General features: G+C 43.0%; 1 protein-coding gene across 37 annotated transcripts in view; it reads right to left on the bottom strand.

Moving 5' to 3' along the window:
• The window catches only part of MACF1 (microtubule actin crosslinking factor 1), a 339,595-nt gene that overhangs the window by 174,734 nt on the left and 142,803 nt on the right, over positions 1 to 22,058 (bottom strand). For 25 of the 37 annotated variants that reach the window (XM_082686968.1, XM_082686965.1, XM_082686964.1 and 22 more), the window contains 2 exons: positions 20,673 to 20,750; positions 17,106 to 17,198 (listed from right to left, as the gene is read on the bottom strand). In XM_082686968.1, the coding sequence (XP_082543094.1) occupies positions 17,106 to 17,198; positions 20,673 to 20,750 (171 nt within the window). Of the gene's footprint in view, positions 1 to 5,125; positions 8,607 to 17,105; positions 17,199 to 20,672; positions 20,751 to 22,058 lie in introns of those variants that run through there. The other 12 variants (XM_082686970.1, XM_082686959.1, XM_082686997.1 and 9 more) reach the window with 1 other exon arrangement.

Here is a 22,058-nt window from a genome sequence, read left to right as displayed (position 1 = left end):
AGTCTATGTATAAGTTTCAGGGAATGGGACTAGATATAGTGAGCAAAGAGAGACTCGATTCTCATGTCCTGAAGTTTCTAGCTGACCTCATCCCACAACACAGATAGCATCAGTCTGAAAACTTCCATCCAAAGAGCAGGTGAGGGGAGGTGCCACTGTTCATAACAAATGCCTGGCTAGTTAGAGGGCCCTAAAAGCAGCTGTGTTTATTACCGACATCTGAGTTGGGTAACAGTCAAGGGGTGCTCCTTTCAGCATTCAAATTTAGAACCTTGAAGGGCTGTCTAGGGAATATGATTGGAATGGAAACCCTAGGTCATAAAATATGGGCATCCTTCAATTCTACTAACTTTTGGTAAACAGCTCTCTGAATACCAGTTCTACTTGGAATATCACTTCCATACACAGGGTGTGAAGAGATCTTCCATCACTCTACACCCACATCTGCACTTGGGATTTTCAGACTTTTTATTTTCTGATGGTTATAAAACGCTAACTTGTTTTGATACTTATATCATTGACTACTAGCAAGAAAGGCATGTGTATGAGGCATCTGGGCTTCCTTTTTTGTGAATTGCTTATTCCTGGGTTTCCCCCTTATTTTTCTAAAAGGGTGTTTACCTTTTTCTTATTTGGTAGGAATTCTTTAAATATTAACACTAAGTAATACTAGCATTATTGTGCTAACTTCTAAAAATCCCCACAACTCTTCAAAGTGTATACTACTCTTATCCTCAATTTATAATTGAGGAAATTATATCACAGAGAAGTAACTTGTCCCAAGGTACACTGCTGATAAATAGTAGAGAAGGAATTCAAACTCTGCCTATCTGGCTCCACGCTCTCTCTCTCTCTCTTTTTTAATTAATTAATTAATTAACTTAAGATTTTATTTATTTGATAGACAGCACAAGTAGGCAGAGCAGCAGGCAGAGGAAGAGGGAGAAGCAGGCTCTCCACTGAGCAGGGAGCCCGATGCAGGGCTCGATCCCATGACCCTGGGATCATGACCTGAGCCGAAGGCAGCCACTCACTGACTGAGCCACCTGGATGCCCCTCTTTAAAAAAAAATTAAAAAAAAAAAAAGATTTATTGATTTATTTGTCAGAGAGAGAGCACAAGCATGGGGAGTGACAGGAAGAGGGAGAAGCAAGCTCCCCACTGAGCAAGGATCCTGATGCGGGACTCGATCCCAGGACCCTAGGATCACAACCTGAGCTGAAGGAAGACACTTAACCAACTGAGTCACTCAGGTATCACTGGCTCCACATTCTTAACTGCCTCACTTATACTACAGTTCACAGATTCTGAATATTAATCCTTTTCCAGAATATGCATCATACAGTTAATTACCACTATTTTTCTTTCCATTTGAAATGGAAAATTTCAAATACATGCAAAAAGAAACCAAATACTATAATGAACTCCTAGGTACCCATCACCCAGTTTCAAACATTTCAACTCATAGCTAATCTTGTTTCATCTGCACTCCACCCACTTCACCCTCCCCTGTTATTATGAAGCAAACCCACACACATGGCATTTCTTCCATACACTTTAGAAAGCATCTTTGAAACATGAGGACTGTTTTTTTTTTTTTTAAATATTTTAAGTACTCTTTACACCCAATATGGGGCTCAAACTTAGAACCCTGAGACCAAGAGTTGCATCCTGTACTAACTGAGCAAGCCAGGCACCCCAATAAGAAAGACTTTTTTTTTTTTTAATTTAAATTTTTAAGTAATCTCTATACTTAACATGAGACTTAAACTTACAACCCTGAGATGAGGAGTCACATGCTCTACTGACCAAGCCAGCCAGACATCCCTAAATCACAAGGACTCTTTTTAACATAACCAGATCACTATGTTATACCTAAAAATTCATGATGATTCTTCAGTAGTAATTTTTTGAAAAACAAGAGAGTCCTTTCTTAAAGCTCTAGCTTTGATTTTAACTGCTACATCCATCTAATAGGATCATCTGGTTAATTTTGCTTTCTTCTTGCAATACAAAGCCAATATTAGTAAAACAACTCCCTATAATTAAAGAGGAGAAATGGGGAAGGGATACTTGTAAACTGAAAAGGCTGAGCTCAGAAAATAATATACCAACCAATTTCCTTCTCATCACTTCTAGCCCCCAATGTTATCTTACTATTCACTGCAAGGACTCTAAGGTTTCGTGGTGAGAACACTGGTACACAGCCAGATTCTTCACTTGACAGAACCCACCTACGGTGTGGACAGGAGACTGGCATGGGAGCCAAGCCAGGGAGGGGGAAGGGGTTTTCAGTAATTTTCCTTGTTCCAGTAAGCCAGGTATTATGGATATTGATGGCAGCTGGGGGGAGGGAGTCCTCCGGAGAGAAGGTCTGTGCCTGATACTCCCACCCAGTTCCAAATCCTAGTCCACTTATTCTGAAAACCATTTTTGTTAGCTGGTTCCTGTCATCCTATTTCTGCGTTAACTCTTTCCTGACAAGGGACGTATCAACTATCACAGGTGAACAGCAAAGTAGACCTTTGTTTTCTCCTATCTAAACCCCACACTCAGCAAGAATCAGTTTCCATTTCTCACTACCCTGAAAAGAAACAAAACCCATTGGGAAGTTTATCCAGCCACAGCCTAGTCCCATGCCCATCTATATGACGTGGGCGGATCAACAGGAGAGACGACACAGCCTGAGTTATGCCAACGACAGACAGCATTCTGGAACTTGAATTGCTTCCCGAGGAGGGTTACTACTTTGACATATTAAAAGCAAAACAAGCACCAAAAAGCAAACCAAAAAATCAATTCTGTGGAGAAAAAAAAAAAAAAAAAAAAAAATCAATTCTGTGGAGGTGCGGTGCCAGCTGTCTCCTCTTAGGAAAGAGCTGGAGTGTGACCAGCAGCTGCTCTTCGGACCCTGTGTCTTCCCGGGGCTCTCACACTCCACAGAGGGACGGTCACTCCTGTCAGATGCTCTCGCCTGGAGTCTCAACCCACATTTTACAGGAGGCCTGCGGGGTCAGAGCACACCGCCTCTGTCTCCTTGGCTGCCGCTGTCCTTGAGGCCTGGGAACAGCCTGCTAGTAAGGGAGCAGCTCCCTTAAGACAGCTCCTGTTGGAACCAGTGAGGGTTTCAGGCCTCTTGGCCTAAAGGACCTTAATTCTGAAGGGACCTCACACTTATCTTGAGAGGTTACTTCCCATCTGTGATATAGGATAGTCAAAGTCTGTGGTCCCTGCTTCACATGATAGACATGGAGCCTCAGAAATGTATAAGCCTTCTGAGCTGACAGTCACTGAGGTTTTCAGCCTGGGCTCTTACTGACTGGTCTGGCTATGTCTGCTCTGAAAGGGTAGAAGGAATGGGATGACCAGAAAATACAACACACCAATTTGTCTCATATTGAACAGCCAAAGAATCATGCTGCTGTCAATACTGCTGAACCATAGATCATGGTCCAAATGGTTTCTCCCACCAGTCTTCTCCCTGAGACTACACAGGGCCATTCAGACACTTCCCTTCTCAGTGTGGAGATACCAAACTAAAGTGCCATGGTCTCCTATGGTCCATTATCTAGAACTGATTTCCATTAGGAGTTCCTTAAAATTTGACACTCCAAACTTTCTGACAATCTCACATTCAATTATAAGCATGTTATAACATTACGGTGTTAAAACATTACGGTGCCTCCAAACTTCTACTTTAATGCCAATGGTATCAAAAGTTCAGCAAAGCTGCTCTGCATCCATTCCAAAGACGAGAGCTCAAATACTCGCACACTCTACCCTACCAGCCTCCACCTTCTTCCTCTCCAACTTCTCTCTCCCTTCCTCCCTCCACAACACACATTCTCTACCTATGGAGGCCTCTTGCCCAATCATATATAATAATTATTTTCAATGGCCACCTTTGCCTCTACCTGTTGGGAGTTTCTAAACTCTGTAATAACAAAGGGCGCTGACATGAGCCTACCCATGGAGCAAATTCATCCCCAAAGAGGACATTTTAAGCACTGATCAAGCACAAGAGGCTGTGTCTGCTCAGTCTCATGCTGTCAGGTGGTAAGCAGGGCACCGTACACAGGCTACATCCCCACTCTGCAGACACCGGGGCAGCTGGCCACAGGTAGCAGGGAAAATGCCCTACTTCATCTCCCACCTTTTGCTGCTCTCATTTCCTAAAGTTTTTATTTCTTCTGCTGTAGAAGCTGACATGCCAACAAAAGTTCTTCAATCAACAAATTATAACTTCAGTCACCCATACAATTACACACTCGGGCTGGGTCCTCTCCCCCCGCCTCAGCCTCCAGACCTCTTGAATGCCTACCTGCTCCTTGACCCTAAAAGCATTCACAGCACACTCCACCAACACTACAGCCACCTACACCTCAATATATACCTCACAAACAAAAGCTTGTTAAAGTCATAAACAAGTCCAATCAGAACACAAACTTTTTCAGCCTCGAACCTTCAAACTACCCTAACCCGCCTCTCTGGATTACTCTTCAGGTAATTCTGTGTGCCTCTCCTCTAATGTTGGAGTTAGGAACCAAAGGAGGATCAGCCCTCTCCACCTGTGCGAATATTGGATGGGTATTGTCATCAGCAGTGTCCCTGCAGGAGCACGATTACATCAGCTCGTAAGAACATCACTCTCCAGGGAAGAACAATCCTGCCACTGAGAACTGCCTCACCCCGAACCCTTCAGCACTCTCCAGGTCTTCCACACTTGCTTAGGAGATGCAGCCAGGCCTCCCCTCATCCCTTCCACTACATCACAACTTCTTGCACCAGGGAAGCTGATTAACAGACCTGCCTGAGAAAGTTAAGTGCCATTGAAAGATACCCCGCCAGATAACTCAAGCAATTATGCTGTGTGGTTACTCTGAATCAGGGATTCCCCAGAGACAACAAAAGACTTGGTTTCAAGCATCAAGGGGCAGACCTGAAATAGACTCCGTTTGCCAAACCCAGTCACTAACTCTTGGTACACGGCACAGATAAGCTTGAGAAGAAGCACCAAGATCCTCACTGTTTAGCACACTCCACTTTAATAAGTTTGAGGGCCAGAAATCCAAACATAGCCCACCAACCTAACCTCCTCCAGACCCCACAATGGGGTGTGACTTGCCTCCAAAGAAAGGGTGCCATCCTCTTCCGAGAAAGATGTGGAGCTCTTTTCAGGTTCTGTTTCTCTAGGTTGGAGCCCACGTAAATGTGACCCATCACTGCCATAGCCAGAGGAGGAGGGCAAAATGCTCACAGTCCTACCGCTGATGGATAAATCACTCTGAGAAGTAGGCAGTCTGGGACCCTGGGGGGACACTCGACCCACGGCAGGGATTTCTGTGCGTCTGTGGCCTCTCGACTGGTCCAGGGAGGAAGAAGGGACAGAAGGTTCTGCAATCCAGGAAACTGTGTGAGGGGCACTGCAGAGAGCTGCGGTTCCTGCCCCTGCATGCGAGCCCTCTGAAAGATGGTCTGGAGTCCCTGAGACAGCGGGGTGGTCTGTCCTGGGGAAAGTGCTGCTCCGAAGTCCAAGCAGAGTCCCTCCTTTCCCCACTGCAGTCTCTCCTTGCAAAGGCAGCAGCACAGCCCGGCTGCTGCAGGATGCTGTCCTAGGAAATTCCACCAGTTGGCTCACTGACTTCTCACAGTTCCTTTCTGCTGGGTTATCAAGCAGGTGAGCGATAACAGTCATCCCCTCTTCCAGGGAATCCCAGACCCCTCTGGCAACTGATGACTCATTCTTCAACAAAAGATGAGCAGTCTGGATCTCCCCCTGGAATCTCTCCTTCACCTGCACGATCATGCCCTCATCGCCCACCCCTGAGTTGGGGGCTGAGTTCCGAGGCAGCGAAATGTCTGCAGGAGGATGCTCTACCCCTCCCGCTCCTTCTTCCTTTTGGAGACTCACTGTTAACTTCGGTTGGGTTTCCGTCTCTTCAATGACTCTGGTTGCTTCCAATGGTTCTTCCTCATGAGATACCTCTGGAGTAGGGGTTTTCTTCCCCCTCCACTTCCTTTTAAACCGAACCCTTTTCTTAGGAGATAGGGGAGCCTTCTCAGGAATAGCTACTGAATCTTTCGGCTCCTTAACACAGCCCAGTGAATTTCCCATCGCCTTCCTCTCCTAATCTCATCAAAAACGCAGCTAAGCCGGTCCTGGTATCCCAGAGAAATCCCAACGTTGGCTTCATCGGATTTGATGCACATTTAAAAACATGCACTATGCCGGCAATCCCTCCAATTCTTTCTCCCTCCCTCCCCGCCTCTCCCAGCCGCTGCCGATTCAGACAGCCATCTTACAGGCTCAGAGCTGCAACAAGACAAATTCAAAGCATCTCACTGCAGTTCAGAAATCACTTGACCTAAAAGCAGACAGAAACCGGATTGGCTGCAGCTTCCTCTCTCCAAATATGAGGTAATTGGAGCACTGCCCTCAGAAACACAAACAGAAAGCAAAAAGGAGCTGGAAACCAGGGGAGGGGAAAACCTACGGAGGGTGAGGAGGAGGGGGTGGGATGTAAGAGTAGAGGGAAAAGGGAGGGGAAACAAGAGAGGCCATGGAAGAAGGTAACGGTGAAGGAAGGAGGAGGAGGAGGAAGAGGGGAAAGGAAACCAGCCTGCTGCTACCAAAAGGGCAGGGAAGGGCCAAGAAGAACCAGGGCTGGGGATGCTGCCATTATCACTGCCCCCAGCCTCTGAAAGGAAAGAGATTCCAACTGCTGTGCGAGGATGTCCAAAAGAAAACATCAAGCAATATCTGTTCAAATTTTTCAGGTCAGAAATAATAAAATTATTTTAAACAAAGTATAACCTGAAGAGAGACCCAAGCCTACTCCTCACAGTTAAGACACACAAGGCTTTAAAGATCTAGCCTCCTACAGCATTTATTTCCCTCCTCCTTGCCTTCTCTGAGAGAAAGAGAGCACAGAGATCTGTTAATTCTGTTAGCCAATGACACAGAGGAGACACTCCGAAATCAGTTTGGAGTACTGTTAGGAAGCTCCATAAAAAAGGATACGACTTCCGAATAAAACAGAGATGCCCCGCCTCTGCTGAACAATAGTTGACACACCATTTGCCAGTCCTGCCGATGCCGCCAGCTAACACTTGCTTCCGCATCTGTGCTAAGAGTATGTACTACCTCATTTCATTCTGTCAGTAAACATATGAGGTCAAAATCACTAACCTACAGGTAAAGACAGAGGTTTAAGAAAGTTGATTAATTTGCTCAGGGCTACACAGCCAGTAAGTGGCAAAAGCTAGTATGTGAACTCCTATTTAAGACTTTTCATTTCAACCCCATGTTATAACTGCGCCAGAGATGAGTCTGTTCTCAATTAAGTAAAACAGGAAGATACCCAATGTTCTGAGTTGTCAGCTAGACTCACATGGGCCCAGGGCTCAGACAGTTAACACTGGCTATTGGGAGTAAGAGAGGAAGTTGATAAAATGAGGCCCAGATGGTTTTTACTCAAGTTGCAGTAGGGTAGGAAGTCTGAATTAAAGTTTTAAAAGTTGGATTCAAAAGTCACCCTGTTACATCAGTGGGATTCACCCATCCCAATTCTTAGTACAGTGTCTGACAGATGAGACAACATCATAACCCAAGGGGCTGTGGATGGAGTGGGAAGAGGTTGTATGTGTTTCTTCCCTACTGCCACTGTTTATTCTATACCCAAAGCATCCAGACCACACGGGCAGAGGGAAATGGCCTGCCTGGTTCTATGTGAGCCCCACTCAATCTCTCCTGGAGTCCTGAAAAATGCCCTCCAAATAAGGAAAGCAGTGAGACACCCTAAAGCAATAGCTCCTACATGACTGCTCCTGAGACCCTGCACCCGTCTGCCTCCACTGCGGTAGGTGTTTCTCCCCAAGCCTTTCCCTGCAGCGAGTGTGAAGCGGCAGCACCATCTCATGGTGATCATAAAGGACAGCAAGAAACCAGACGAGGAGACCAGCACGAGAGAGAAACTCAATCAGACTACAGGATACCATTGAATCACCAAAAACCCCTGACATTACAGTATAATTCTCTAGGCAGGCATCAGGCCTTCATTCCTCCAACAAAGAGGACTGGAACCATGGAACTTTCCAGATGCACACCCCAAGGCCCAAGCAAGAATAAAATTCATGAAATCCAAGCAAACCAAATTCCTGAAACTGATCTGCTCCGCGGCAAGAAAGGCAGCTGTTTAGTCTGATGGCTGCTGACAGAGAGGCTTGACAGAACCTAGCATATTTACTTCTAGGAGTCTTTTCTTTTTTAAACTTCTTGCATATGTTGGAAAAATCAGGCCTTCATTTTCTTCTGCTCCAGAGGAAAAACTGGCCTCAGGAAGGAGCAGAGCTTTCAGTAGAGTAGGCCTAGGTTCAAATTCCCAGCTCTAGGAAATTCATAGCTAAGTACTAACTTGCTAGATGGTTCTGTTTCCTTTCCTGTAAAATGTGGATACTACCACCTGTGTAAGGGGGTGAACGAGGGCTGATGAAATAACCCCTATAAAGACATGCTGGGCTCAGTGACCAGCCAATAGTAAATCCTTTTGCTTCTCAATTGTAACTTAAGCCACAAGATAGGAGACACTGTACTATCACCACCACTAGGGTCCTAATATCCTCTCTTTCTTGACTAGGCTCTAAGAAAAGTAGATATATTCTAAGGTCCAAGTTGAAGTGCTTGTTTTCCTTTTTCTTCCTTTTCTTTTTTTTTTTTTTTTTTTTTTTTTAAGATTTCATTTTTAAGCAATCTCTACACCTTACGTGGGACTCAAACTTCCAACCCCAAGATCAAGAGTCACATGCTCCACAGACTGAGCCAAACAGGGGCTCTGGGGGCTTGTTTTACTTCACAGGGGCTCTGCTTCCACTATTTCATTAACTAAGTTAACCCTGATCATCAAGATCTCTCCCTGGACCTTTTTCTCATCTCACCTGAGCTCTGAGCACAGGGCCTGGTGTCTTCTGGGAAAGCCGCCCACTGGGGGGACTAGGGCACAGACATTCTGCAAGTCTTCTACTTTGGCTTTGTCTAGTTAACTGTTTACTGCCCACAACTCTCCCATGGAGACAGCTGGAGTGAATGAGCTCATTCATTTATTCATTCCACAAACATGAATAGTGCCTCATCTATATGACAAGTGCCATAAAGTATACAAAAATGTATACTCGCATCTACCAGTTAAAATGTATAACCTCACATCTACCAGTTAAAACCACTTTTCACCTTAACTCCCTAAACTTTTTTTTTTTTAATATTTCAGAGTGCTAGACATATCCAGATATTTAATAAACATTTGAGAGTTGGAAAGCTAATTTTGTCACAGTCTGACTTTGAAGAACTTATCTTTTAGAAAAACTGTAAATCGGGTCTGGACAAAACCAAGAGACAAGAAATCCTATTATTAGGATCTGGAAGTGTAATCCACAAATGTCCGTTGGATTGCTTCCGTTGCTCATCTGAACAACCAGCATTGGAAAATGGCGATCACAATCTACTTATCTGGTTTACCTACCCCATAGCTTTAAGAAGATGAAATACATAAAATATCCATTTACTTAAGAAATATTTATTAAGTACATGTTCTAAGCCAGGCCAAGAAGAGGACAAAAGAGACAAAACCCATTGTTAAGCTGGCATCTTACTGCAGAGAACCAGACAACACATAAGCAAGTGTTCAAACAGTAGTAGGTGTTATCCAACAAAACACTGTGCATCACATGCTGATTCTGAGAGTAATTTGGCAAAATAAGGAAGTATATAACCCAGCAATTCCAGTCCAGGTATCTATCCAAAAGACCCAATTCTAAACAAAACTAAACTAAACTAAAAACCAAAAACAACAACAACAACAACAACAACTCACTTTCCTATTTGCATAAGGACACAAGTACACAGATATTCATTGTAGCAATGAACGCCTTCTTCACACTGGTAACTAACAGACTACAATAACAGCTGTGCCACACAGCTGCCTGGGGCTCCATTCACGGTATAGTCCACATAGATTAGTTAAAAGGAACAAATCAGGTCCTCTTTTATCAACACAATAAACCTCAAAAACAAAGTTTAGTTTAAGACAGAACGGGTGTATAGAAGATAAGGTGTGTGTCAACTATAGAAACAGCACATGCCATTTATGAATACCTCATCTGTCATAAAGGCACAGAAGCACATATGGGAGTGACCTACGTCAACTTCGTGATAGCATTTACCTGGGGGGTCAAAGGGAACAAGAAGGTTGTATCGGAAATGTTTCATTAGCACCAATAATAGAGATTATAATGACCATTTCACTGATCCCCTAACATTTGATAGCTCTACTCTGCATTTCTCTTTGGCTTTATATAGCATGTGTCCTTGGCAAGAACAGCTAACAGATACTCAATAATAAAAGACTAGAAAACCTCAATAATACATAACTAGCAAGAGATACGTCATATTCTCTTAAGCAAGACAAGGATAGTGGAGGCTCTATGTAACTCTTTATCAGTCAACCAAAAGCTTTGTGAGCAGGGACCCCTTCCCTATGCTCTCAAACACTTAACTAATATAGACAAACACCTAGCCATCAAGAACAGCAAAGAGGGCACCTGGGTGGCTCAGTCGTTAAGCGGCTGCCTTCAGCTCAGCTCATGATACTGGGGTCCTGGGATCAAGCCCCACATGGGGCTCCCTGATTGGTGGAAAATCTGCTTCTCCCTCTCCCACTCCCCCTGCTTGTGTTCCCTCTCTTGCTGTGTCTCTGTCAAATAAATAAAATATTTTTAAAAAACCAAAAGAGTAAAGAAAAAGAATTTGTAGTCAGTTGCATTTGAGAAGATACCCTGGCAGCAGAGCTGCCCTCTACGGAAAGACAAAATAGTTATTCGGCCATGCTGAAATAGTGAATACAGAAAAGCAGGTAGCCAATATGTGTGCAAAAGACAGACGAAACCAAAAGTATTTTATCTTCTAGTGAAACTGGTAACATGGCAGGGAGCAGTGGGCTAAGCCAAAAGCTATGGAAATTATAAGGTCTGTTAATAATTTTAACAATTTGCTACCAATAACTGTTAATTACTGAGTACATACTATGTTCCATCTCCCCGCCTCATACCTTCCTGATTCTTTAAATCTCCATCAAGTTATTTTATGGTGCATCTCTTCTCATTTCCCTGAATTATTCAGTTGAACTTGGGCTGAGTCTGTGTCTAGTTCCCTTTGTATGTCCCACAGACTCTATCTAGGACCTTGTTCATCGTTGGTCCTTAGGAAATGTTTGTGGAATTCAATTAAAGGATACGTTTTCCTGTAAACTAAAACCATAAGAAAATACCACTTCACACCTTCTGTGATGGTTATCATCAAAAGACAGACAATGACATATGGAGAAATAAGAGTCCCCACAGGTTGCTGACGGGGATGTAAAATGGTGTAACCACTCTGGAAGATGGTTTGGCAGTTTCTTAAAAAGTTATGCATAAACTTACCACATAACCCAGTAATTTCCTTCCAAGGTATATATCCAAGGGGGGAAAAAACACATACATCCACACGAAGACTGGTACTCAAATACTCATATCAACATTATTTATAACAGCCAAAAAATGAAAACAACCCAAATGTCCATCAACGGCTGCATAAACAAAATACATGTTGTATCTATACCACAGAAAAGTACTCAGCAATAAAAAGGAATAAAATACTGACACATGCGACAATGGAGATGAACCTCAGAAATTTAAGGCAAAGGGAAAGAGGCCAGACACGAAAGGACACATATGCCATGATCCCATTTATGTGAAATGTCCAGAACAGGCAAATCTATAGAGACCAAAAATAGATGAGTGGCTGTCTGAGGCTGGGAAGGAGAGGGAGGATGGTGGTATAAGTGGGCAGGAAGGGTCTTACTGGTATGATGAAAATGTTCTAACATTGGACTTTGGTGATGGTTATATAACTCATAAAAATCATTGAATTGTATAATGGATATGGGTCAATTTTATGGTATATAAATTATACCTCAATAAAGTCATTTTTTAAAAAGAAAGTATTTTCCTAAAATAAACAAACAATAGAATGGCAACCAAAAAAGTGTTTTAAATGGTTAAGAAACTAAATGGAAGGGAAAGAAATAGGATGGAGAGGACAGGTGTGGAAGCTAGGCTTCTCTGAATATACCTCATGTTCACTTTTAAAACGTCCCTTTGGAACAATACAGATGGTCTATATAATGTGAAATAAAACTGAAAGGGGAAAAAGCAATCCCTAAAAGTGCAGAAGCAAATAAAAACAAATGAACCTAATCATGTATTGAATTAATGGTTTCATAAAAACAGATTATTTTTTTTAAATGACTTTAAAATATAATTATTTGTACATCCTTAGAGGATATACCCAGAGGACAAAGAAAACTGCAACGAAATCATACACTTCTCAGTAATCATACTGTTAATCATACAGTGTTAAGAACACTGAGACTGTGGCTTTGGTTCAAATACATTACATTAACATATACATGTGATTGTACAAAACCTACATGTATGTGTGTTATACAAGGAATTGAAAAAGGAATAAGTAATATGTTATTGTTGTGAGAATCAAGATTTTCAGCATGAGGGAAAGAGATATAAAATCAAATAAGTTAAATAAAACTATAATTTTGAAGCGCCTGCTTGGCTCAGTTGGAAGAGCATGTGACTCTTGATCTTGGAGTCATGAGTTCGAGCCCCACATGAGGTGTAAAGATTACTAAAAAATAAAAAAAGAAACTTAAAAAAAAACTTCTATAATTTAAGTCTGAATGAGATAAATCAGTATAAATTCATGATTTTTTAAAAGAGAAAAATACATTGGCTAGTTTTCTACATCCACAGAAAACTGACCAACCCAGTAGCATTCAGATTGTGGTCAGAATGAGAGTTCCTTAGAGAAATAGCTGTTCAAGCCTGGGACAAGAAATACACAAAAAGAGTCTGGAACATCTCATCACAAGAAATAAAAGACATTGTCAAAAAGTACCAAGGAAATCATGCCAAAGGACTCAGAGTCAACTTTAGGAAGCTCTCACTGGTCAAAGATGAAGTAATTTGAGTATTAGGAAGAATGATAGTTGTATTTTATTGCAAAACATTTAAGTCTGCTAAAAATCTGTAAGTCATAAGTGATACTAAAGGGAAAAAAATGAAAAAGAAAGAAACTTCAGAGAGTTTCTTTGGCTCCCCTTTCCTATGGGAGATACATCTCAGGGTAACTGATGAAGTGAAATTCTTCTTTACAGAAGTACTCCAGCTAAATAACGAAGATGGAATGAAAGAACTTGAGTAGCACCATTCTGTAACTTTTTTTTTTTAAAGATTTTATTTATTTATTTGAGAGAGAGAGACAGTGAGAGAAAGCATGAGCAAGGAGAAGGTCAGAGGGAGAAGCAGACTCCCCATGGAGCTGGGAGCCCAATGCGGGACTCGATCCTGGGATTCTGGGATCATGACCTGAGCCGAAGGCAGTCGTCCAACCAACTGAGCCACCCAGGTGTCCCCAGGTGTAACTTCTAATGAAATAGTGGAACTTGCAATAATGATCAGTAGTTAGGTGAACAGCTAACTACTATTCAGTGAACAGCTCATAGGGAATGGGTGGATCAGGCTAATAACAGCTGAACCACACGTGCCTTCTGATACGTAGCAATAAGCATACAACTCAACACCACCATCCTCACCCTCCACACCACACAAAAAGGAACGTGAATGGGACTGAGCCTCTAGAGCTAAGCCACCAGTTTATAAGCAATACCACAGAGGAATGGAGGTTACTGTTTTAAAAGATATCCCAGAGATCCTATCAGCATCTTTATAAACCTTAAAGGACAAAAGACGTGATTTCCTCAATGAATTGCAAGGTTGCGGAGGGGGTGGGGAATTTAATGCAATACATGGACTTTTCTGGGATTCTGATTCAAAGAAACCAACTGTTTTTTTTAATGAGGTAACTAGGGAAATTGGCACACTAATCAAATATTGATGATTTTAAGAAATTATTGAGGCTTAGAGTGTTATAATAGTTTGCTTAAATTAAGAATCTTTATCTTGGGGTGCCTGGGTGGCTCAGTCCTTAAGCGTCTGCCTTTGACTCAGGTCATGGTCTTGGAGTCCTGGGATGGAGCCCCACATGGGGCTCCTTGACCAGCGGGAACCAGGGAAGCCTGGTTCTCCCTCTCCCTCTGCCTGCCTGTATTCCCTCTCTTGCTGTCAAATAAATAAATAAAAATTTTTAAAAATGAATCTTTATCTTTCAAAGATACACACATACATACAGATGAAATTTGTGATTTCTTTCAAGATAACCTAATGGGGTCAAAGGATACAGGTGAGATCATAGTGGCCATGAGTCAGGAATTGTCAGGTGATGGGTACATAGTAGTTCTTCACACTATTTTCTCTACTTTTATAAATACTTTAAAGTTTTTATAAGAAATTTTTAAAGAAAGAGAAGGTAAGCATTTTCCTGATGGAGATGTTCAGGAAAGGAACAGTTCATTACCCCCAAGTCCTCTGTCCCAAGCAAGGTGTTGATTAACCAATTCAGTTTTTATTCCTTGGCCCATGAGTCTCCCTTTTAAAAAGAGACTGAGTTTCAGTCAGGGAAAACAGAGACATAGTGAATAGAGTCCTCTCACCTCACACCTACGAGACCAACAATGGGCAATCAGAGCGAGGACAGGTCTATGGCAAAAATACAAATGACCAAAACAGTTTCTTTAAAAACTAACAACAAAACAAAACAAACAAACAAACAAACAAAAACAACCTCCCGTGCTCCTAAGGCTTTCCAGGGGATAACTCTAGTCCTCCATGAAAGCTCAACAAAGTTCTTGTTCCCACCCTAAGGCACCCTTGTCAAGTTCATGTTCCTAGTTATCCCACACCAAATGCATGCCTGAAGACACCCTGTGGTTCCACAGAAACACATATTACTTCCATACTTTGCAGATTACCAGCACTGCCTCCAAACCAGAGCCCCAAGAAATAAGCGCCAAACTCAGAATTCTTTTTCTCAGGTAATTGGGAATTCAGGGACACCTGTTGTTCTGCTTGTAACCAGCAGGTGGCTCCAGTGCTCCAACTAGGACATCACAGCCACTCTGTAGCCCCTGGAGTCAGAGCCTTGAGCTATTTATATTAGCCTTCTTTTCTTACCTGCTCAAGAAGTGCTCTTTCAAATCTTTCATCTTCATAAACAGCAACTGTGTATGGGGGAGCTGTCTGAGAAACAGCTTTGTCTGGCTGGGCTAAAATGATTCAAAACAGTCTTTTTATAAAAATAAGACTGGGGCGCCTGTGTGGCTCAGTGGGTTGGGCCTCTGCCTTCAGCTTGGGTCCTGGTCTCAGGACCCAAGGATCCTGGGATGGAGCCCTGAGTTGGGCTTTCTGCTCAGCGGGGAGCCTGCTTCCCCCTCTCTCTCTGCCTGCCTCTCTGCCTATTCTCTTTCTCTCTCTCTGCCAAATAAATAAATAAAATCTTAAAAAAATAAAAAAAGACTGTACTTTTCCAATAGCAATCCAGACTTGAAAAGGATTTGCCCTCTTAGAACGAGAGCAGCAACAAGAAGGCCGTGTGACCATGAGAACACAACCAAGAGGCCACTGCTCTTGAGTCTGATGGAAGCGACACTTGTGCTTGTTAAAAGCACATAAATAGGGGCGCTTGGGTGGCTCAGTGGGTTAAAGCCTCTGCCTTCAGCTCAGGTCATGATCCCAGCGTCCTGGGATCGAGCCCCACATAGGGCTCTCTGCTCAGCAGGGAGCCTGCTTCCTCCTCTCTCTCTGCCTGCCTCTCTGCTTACTTGTAATCTCTGTCTGTCAAATAAATAAATAAAATCTTTAAAAAATATATTTTTTAAAAAGCACATATACAAACCTGGCTGCTAAGGTGCCTGCTATATGGACTGAATGTTTGTGTCTCCTCAAAATTCGAGTTGAAATCCTAGCCCACAATGTGATATATTTGGAGGCGGGGGCCCTTGGGAGGTGATTAGGTTCAGATGACATTATGAGAGCAGAGCCTCCACAACGGGATGAATATAAAAGGATGCGGAGATGTGAGATCGCTTTCTCTGCACACGTGTGCCACGGGAAGGTCACGTGAGGAGCTAACTGGGAATAGGGCACCCACCAACAACCTGCCCAGGCTGCACCCTGATCTCGGACTTGCAGCCTCCACAGCCATGAGAAAAAAAGTATTTGCTGCTTAAGCCACCTAATCAGAGGCTCACCTCGCCCCACTGTGCTTCACTTTATGGCACTCTGAAGATACTGCGTTGTTTTACAAATTGAAAGTCTATGGCAACCATGTGTCAGGCAAGTCTCTCCGTGCCATTTTTTCAACAGTAGTTGCTCACCTTGTGTCTGGGTCCCATTTTGGTAATTTTTCCAACAGTTCAAAATTTTCATTACATCCATTATGTTGATATGTGATCAGTGATTATGACTCACTGAAAATTCAGGTAATAGCATTTTTTAGCAATAAAGTATTTTTTAAATTAAGGTTTGTGCATTTTTTTAAAGATGTAATGCTATTGCACACTTATAGACTATAGTATAGTGTAAACATAACTTTTATACACACTGCAGAAAATTCATCTGACTTGCTTTGGTGTGGTGGTCTGGAAGCAAACCAGCAGTATCTCAAAGGTGCACCTGTATTTCATTAGAGAAGCCCAAACTGACAAAGGCCGTGCTATAATTAACCAGGCTTGTTTTAAGATCATTAGAGATGAGGAAAAGTCTACATCAAAGCAGGATTATAAGCCTTCACTCTACCCTTCTAAAGCATCAAACCCTCCACAATCTGAGTCCCCAAGAGCCAGTTTTGACTCAGCAGAGACTTCTAACAACCTGTCAACACTCAGACAAGTGAAAACTCCCATTTCAGCATGCAAATGAGCAGGAAGTTCTGGGTTTAGGCCACAACAGCTCTGTCCCCAGGCCACTCCTGCTCTCATCCTTATTCCTGGCACAGAGAAGGAAGGCTAGGCGCTCGGTTCATGGAAGGCTGTACAGCTTCCAGCTCTTTCTAGGCAATGTCCAAGCCACGCAACAGTGACCCCAAACTTCAAAGGCCCTACCTGGAAATGTAAAATAATGGTCCAGATCAGGCCCAGGGTCAGCTTGGGGTTGCCATCCGTGATGTCATCATTGCGAATATTCACTAGTTTCACCTGGAAAAGAAACAGAAGTTGATCTCAAAGCTCTGGGAATTTCTGTTGTGAGTTCATTTTTATAGATTTTCAGCATTATATACACTTAAAATGATTGTGTGTGTGTGTACACGCACCTGCACACACAGTTCTGAGTTTCAACATCTGTATAGATGTGGGTAATTACCACACAACCAGGATAATAGAACAGTTCCATTATCGCAAAAAGGTGACTACCCCTCTGTAGTCATGCCCTGCCCCACCCTTAATTCCTGCCAACCAGTGATCCGTTCCCAGTTTTACCTGTTCTGGAATGTTGTATGAATAGAATCATATAGTATGTAAGTTTCCGATACTGGCTTTTTTCCCCCCACTGAGCATAATATCCTTGAGATCTCCATCCTCAATGTTACATATATCAGTAGTTTGCTCCTTTTTATTGCTGAGTAGTATTCAGTTGTATCAACAGACTATGCTGTGTTTACCCATTCATCCACTGAAGAACATTCCGGTTGTTTTCGGTTTGGGGCAATAATTAATAAAGCTCCTAGATTCATGAGCATATGCTTTCATTTCTATACGGTAAATTGGCAGGCGTGGGACTGTTGGTATATGTTGGTGTATGTTTAGCTTTATAAGAAACTGCCGAACTATTTTCCAACAGGATTGCACCAATTTGCATTCCCACCAGCAAGGCAACCTTGTAATAAGCACATGGTATCCTGAGTGGCTTTTTTATTAAGTCATCGCAGCCCTGACTTTTTTTCTTTGTTTTTTCCCTGGGGCAGGGGGTTGAAAGATCTTCCTCCTTACTGGTCTTTGGCCTGCTCCTACCTTCTATTTTCCCTCCTCTGTTAAAGATATCCACACCTGCCCATGCCTCCACTAGCATCTGCTTTTACTTGTAAAATCTCATTCCAACAACACAATGTGCATAGACACAGGGGCCTTATCCCCCGCTGGGTGGCCACAGTCTCACGTGCTGGAAACTGAGAGATTTCCTGGGCTATGGGACTTTTGGTGCTGAAACTGAGAGGATACCATGAAAACCAGCTCAGCTAGCCTCTTCTGTCACACCCTCATGGAGTTCTTGTTCAATTGTGACAAACTGTCCTTGAACCGTCCTATCTCTCCAATTGAAATGAAATCTATGTGTCTCTAAAGAATTCTAGAGACCTTGAAAAAACTTCACTTCTCCCCCACACTAATGGTGGCCTGCTAGTACAGGCTAAATGGCAGTGTCCCTCCAAAATTCATACGTTAAATCCTAACACCCAGTGTGATGGCATTTAGAGGTGAGGAGGTGATTAAGTCATGAGGGGGAAGCCCTCACGAATGGGAATGGTGCCCTTGTAAAAGAGACCCCAGAGAGCTCCCTTGCCCTTCCACCAGATGAGGACCCAGTCAGAAGACTGCAGACTATGAACCAGAACAGAACCTCACCAGACACCGAATCTGCTAGCCATGGCTTGTTCTTGGACTTACCAGTTTCCAGAACTGGGAGAAATACATTGCTGCTGCTTATAAACCACCTTGTCCATAGTATTTTTATTATAGTAGCCTGAACAAAGACGCCTGTATTTCCAGAAAGAAAAGTAGCTCTTATAGATTGAGAATAGTTTTCTAATCACCAATCACTGACCCACAGTTGGCAGGCTGTGGTATCAGCCAAGGCCATATTCTTTGGTCACACTTCCACCAGCTTGCCTCTTCCATTCTGAAGTCTACCTTCCAATCTCTCCTAACCCTTGATGATTTTAACACCTAGCTCCTAAAACTGGCGATATTAGTACTCATTTCAATGACTCAAATATCACCTCATCTGCAAAATTCATGTGCCTTCTCCATTTTGAGGACTTCTGCTTTTACTCTACTTTGGATACCCACACAATTACAACTTGGACCTCCCCATTACCAAGAGCTGTTCTAGAGTTCCCCCTGCCCTTCTCTGAGTCTACCGTTCTTATCTGTATACATTTTCATTTGATTACAGTAACTAAATCTACCCTTGGTCCTTATTTAGATGTGTAGCTAATCAATTCTTCTCAATTGACCCTGGCTATTAAGAACCTCCAGATTCCCTCCAGCTCTACACACAGATACTCCCAATCTTGTTTTCTCTACTCCCCTAAACACTGCCTCTAATTCTCCCACTACTTTTCATTTGTTAATTTATTTCAACAAATAATTATTAAGTGTCAATTACAGACCATTCACTATGGCAGGTGATGAATTTAAAAATATTAAGATCCTGTTCCTGGTCCTCACAGGGCCTATATAACAAGACAGCAAACAGAGAAATAATGAAGTAGTAGATGTTATATTGGGACTAAACTGCTTTGGGAACACAGAGAAGAATTTCCCAAGTTAATAAGAACTACTGATAAAAGTAACAAAAATGAACTAATTCTAAAAATATGCATACCATTCTATGTCAGCTTGGGCCAAGCTATTGTCTGTGGCTAGACCCAGCTCTTCCACATGGCTGGCTCTAAGCAGACAAACTCTCAGACCCCGCGCCCATCTTCCTTCCCGCCACACACCACCCCTACATCACCATCTCTCCCTCCTTCCTGCTCCCTGTATCTCAGAGAAAGGAGCATTTTCCTTTTCTTTTTCAAAGATAACCATACCACCTGTGCTCACATCTCATCCCCAATTCCTGGACTTGGTTCCATCCATCAGGAAGTGGGAAGGAAGGGGGGAAACAGCATGGGTGGTGGCAGGATTACTGAACCTCAATGACAGGAGACTTAGGTAAAAGTTCCAGCTCGCTCCAGCTTGTATGCTTGGGGGCAGGTCACTTTACCTGTCCAGATCTCAGTGTCCTTATCTAGAAGATGCAGAAACTGGGCCTGTACCTCTCTAAGGCATCTCCCAGAGGTAACATTTTATCACTCAGTACTCCTCCTCAGCCTCATTTCTGTTGCCTCTCTTCACGGACTTCTCCTACATCCAAAAACATGTTGAAAACTTCTTTTTTTCCCCTTCTATAACGAAGCCCACTAAACTCCAAGTGCTTTCCTGCTCTATTCAGATCATACTCTTAAGTCACCAATGCTTGGTGGCTCAGACCTTTCCTTCAGACCTCATGTGGCACCAATACAACGGCTAAACCTGACCAGCCCCTCCTCTACTTTTCAGGATAGTGTAACCTTCTTGTTTTTTCTCTTCCTGGATGTTGTACCCTTTTCTATCTTCTTTGCTGACCTTAATTTTCCATCTTTCTTTTGACCTCCACCTAAGGTGAGTCCATAAAGTTCAATCTTCAGATCTTGCTCTTCTCTGTTAACACTGTCCCACTCAGGAAGGCCACAGGCTCTATGCAAGGACGACCAACCATAACACAATTGCTCACTAGCAAGCAAGACTCAGACTGGGCCAGTCAGATGTAGCAATTACCGAGGGTTCATTAGGAGTGCTGAGAACTCCCGTAAGTGGGGACTCAATGCCAGCATTCCCAGGCAGAATAGGGAAAGCATGGACTCATGTTACCTGTCGCTGCTTTAGGAAGTCCAGGGCAATCTGCACATTCTGCAGCCTGTGAAAACGCATCCTGCCCTTCTCCCGGGGCTGCAAACAAACAGAAACACGTGTTAATTTTAGCTACACCAATTTACCCATGCAGACCCCACTTCTTTCTCATTCCAGAGAATCACAAGGAATTCCTCATGGTGGAAGCCAGCCATGGGAGCATTACAAAAAGCACCCCTTAATGGCAGGACTTTTGTGTGTTTTGCCATGCTCCCTGAGGCCTCCAAAATGCTTGTTTACCACTGCCGTTCTATGAGCGCACAGTGTGCACTGAGTCCTAATGCTGAACCAGTGCCATGGCTTCTCTACAGATCCTGTTGCAGCCACAGTGGGGCAAAACCTGATTCTAGGTGTACAGGTAATGGGAACAAATCCTGGTTCTACGGCTCCTAAAATCACGGCTAAATGCTATTTTAAGAGAAGGTGGGAAGTCTTAATTGCATATTGCACATTAATAGAGCCAACCTTATTAAAAACCTGGCAAAAGAAGCTAGAAGTAGCCAATTTTAAACCAGGGAATGAAGAGTTATATATGCTCAATAAATCAGAGAAAAAATGTAAAAATGAGATAAAAATCAGGAAGAAACCTATTTTCCAGGCAGAGGGGTGTCTGTTTAAGAAAGCCACCTTCTACCCACTATGAAATACCATGAGCAACGAAAACCTTGGTGAGGTATGGCTGTTCAACATGATACTCCAAAGAAAGTATTTCCTGATAGTCACTCAGTCCAGGATGTCAGACGAGCCACAGGAAAGAAGCTCACCTCCATCCTCTGGTGCCCTGTCCATAGCTCAGCTATTATCCATTCCAAAGTGCTTGAAATCCATTTGCCCAGTGAGAACATGCAGGGGTGGCTACCTACCTCTGGCACCTTTTCTTCTGCTCATTTTCCAATGTTGCTTTTATTTTACTAAAACTGGGCCTGAGACAACACTCTCACTAGATATATATATATAATATATATGCCCAATTCATTTGTAAATGTCAAAGTGGTACTAATTAAAGACTGATGAATAATAAGGTAGTTCTGCGGCAGGTGCTTGCACCAAGGAACATTGCCCCAGGTTGAACCGCACAAAACGTAAGCCAACATGTGTAAAGATAAGGGTAGAAGCACCTTTCTGAGAGCCCCCAAATAGCGCTCCCACACAAGGATAATCTGCAATGAGGTTGAGTCCTCTCTGGGCAGCAAGATAACTTCTTATATCAAAGATTTAGGAAAATCTTTCTAGCAAGAACCTCTTTTTCAGTCATTTCAGCTAAACTACCTGTGAACATGGCTTTGAGGATGACAGAGCCTGTGAAACTGAAAAGTCTAAGGCAATGGGCAGGGAGATTGAGGAGGT

This window comes from Mustela nivalis (genome assembly GCF_964662115.1).
Source record: "Mustela nivalis genome assembly, chromosome: 10".
In the NCBI taxonomy this organism is placed as follows: domain Eukaryota; kingdom Metazoa; phylum Chordata; class Mammalia; order Carnivora; family Mustelidae; genus Mustela; species Mustela nivalis.
Note: the sequence above shows the minus strand (reverse complement) of the source record. Positions and strands in the feature narration are given on the sequence as shown.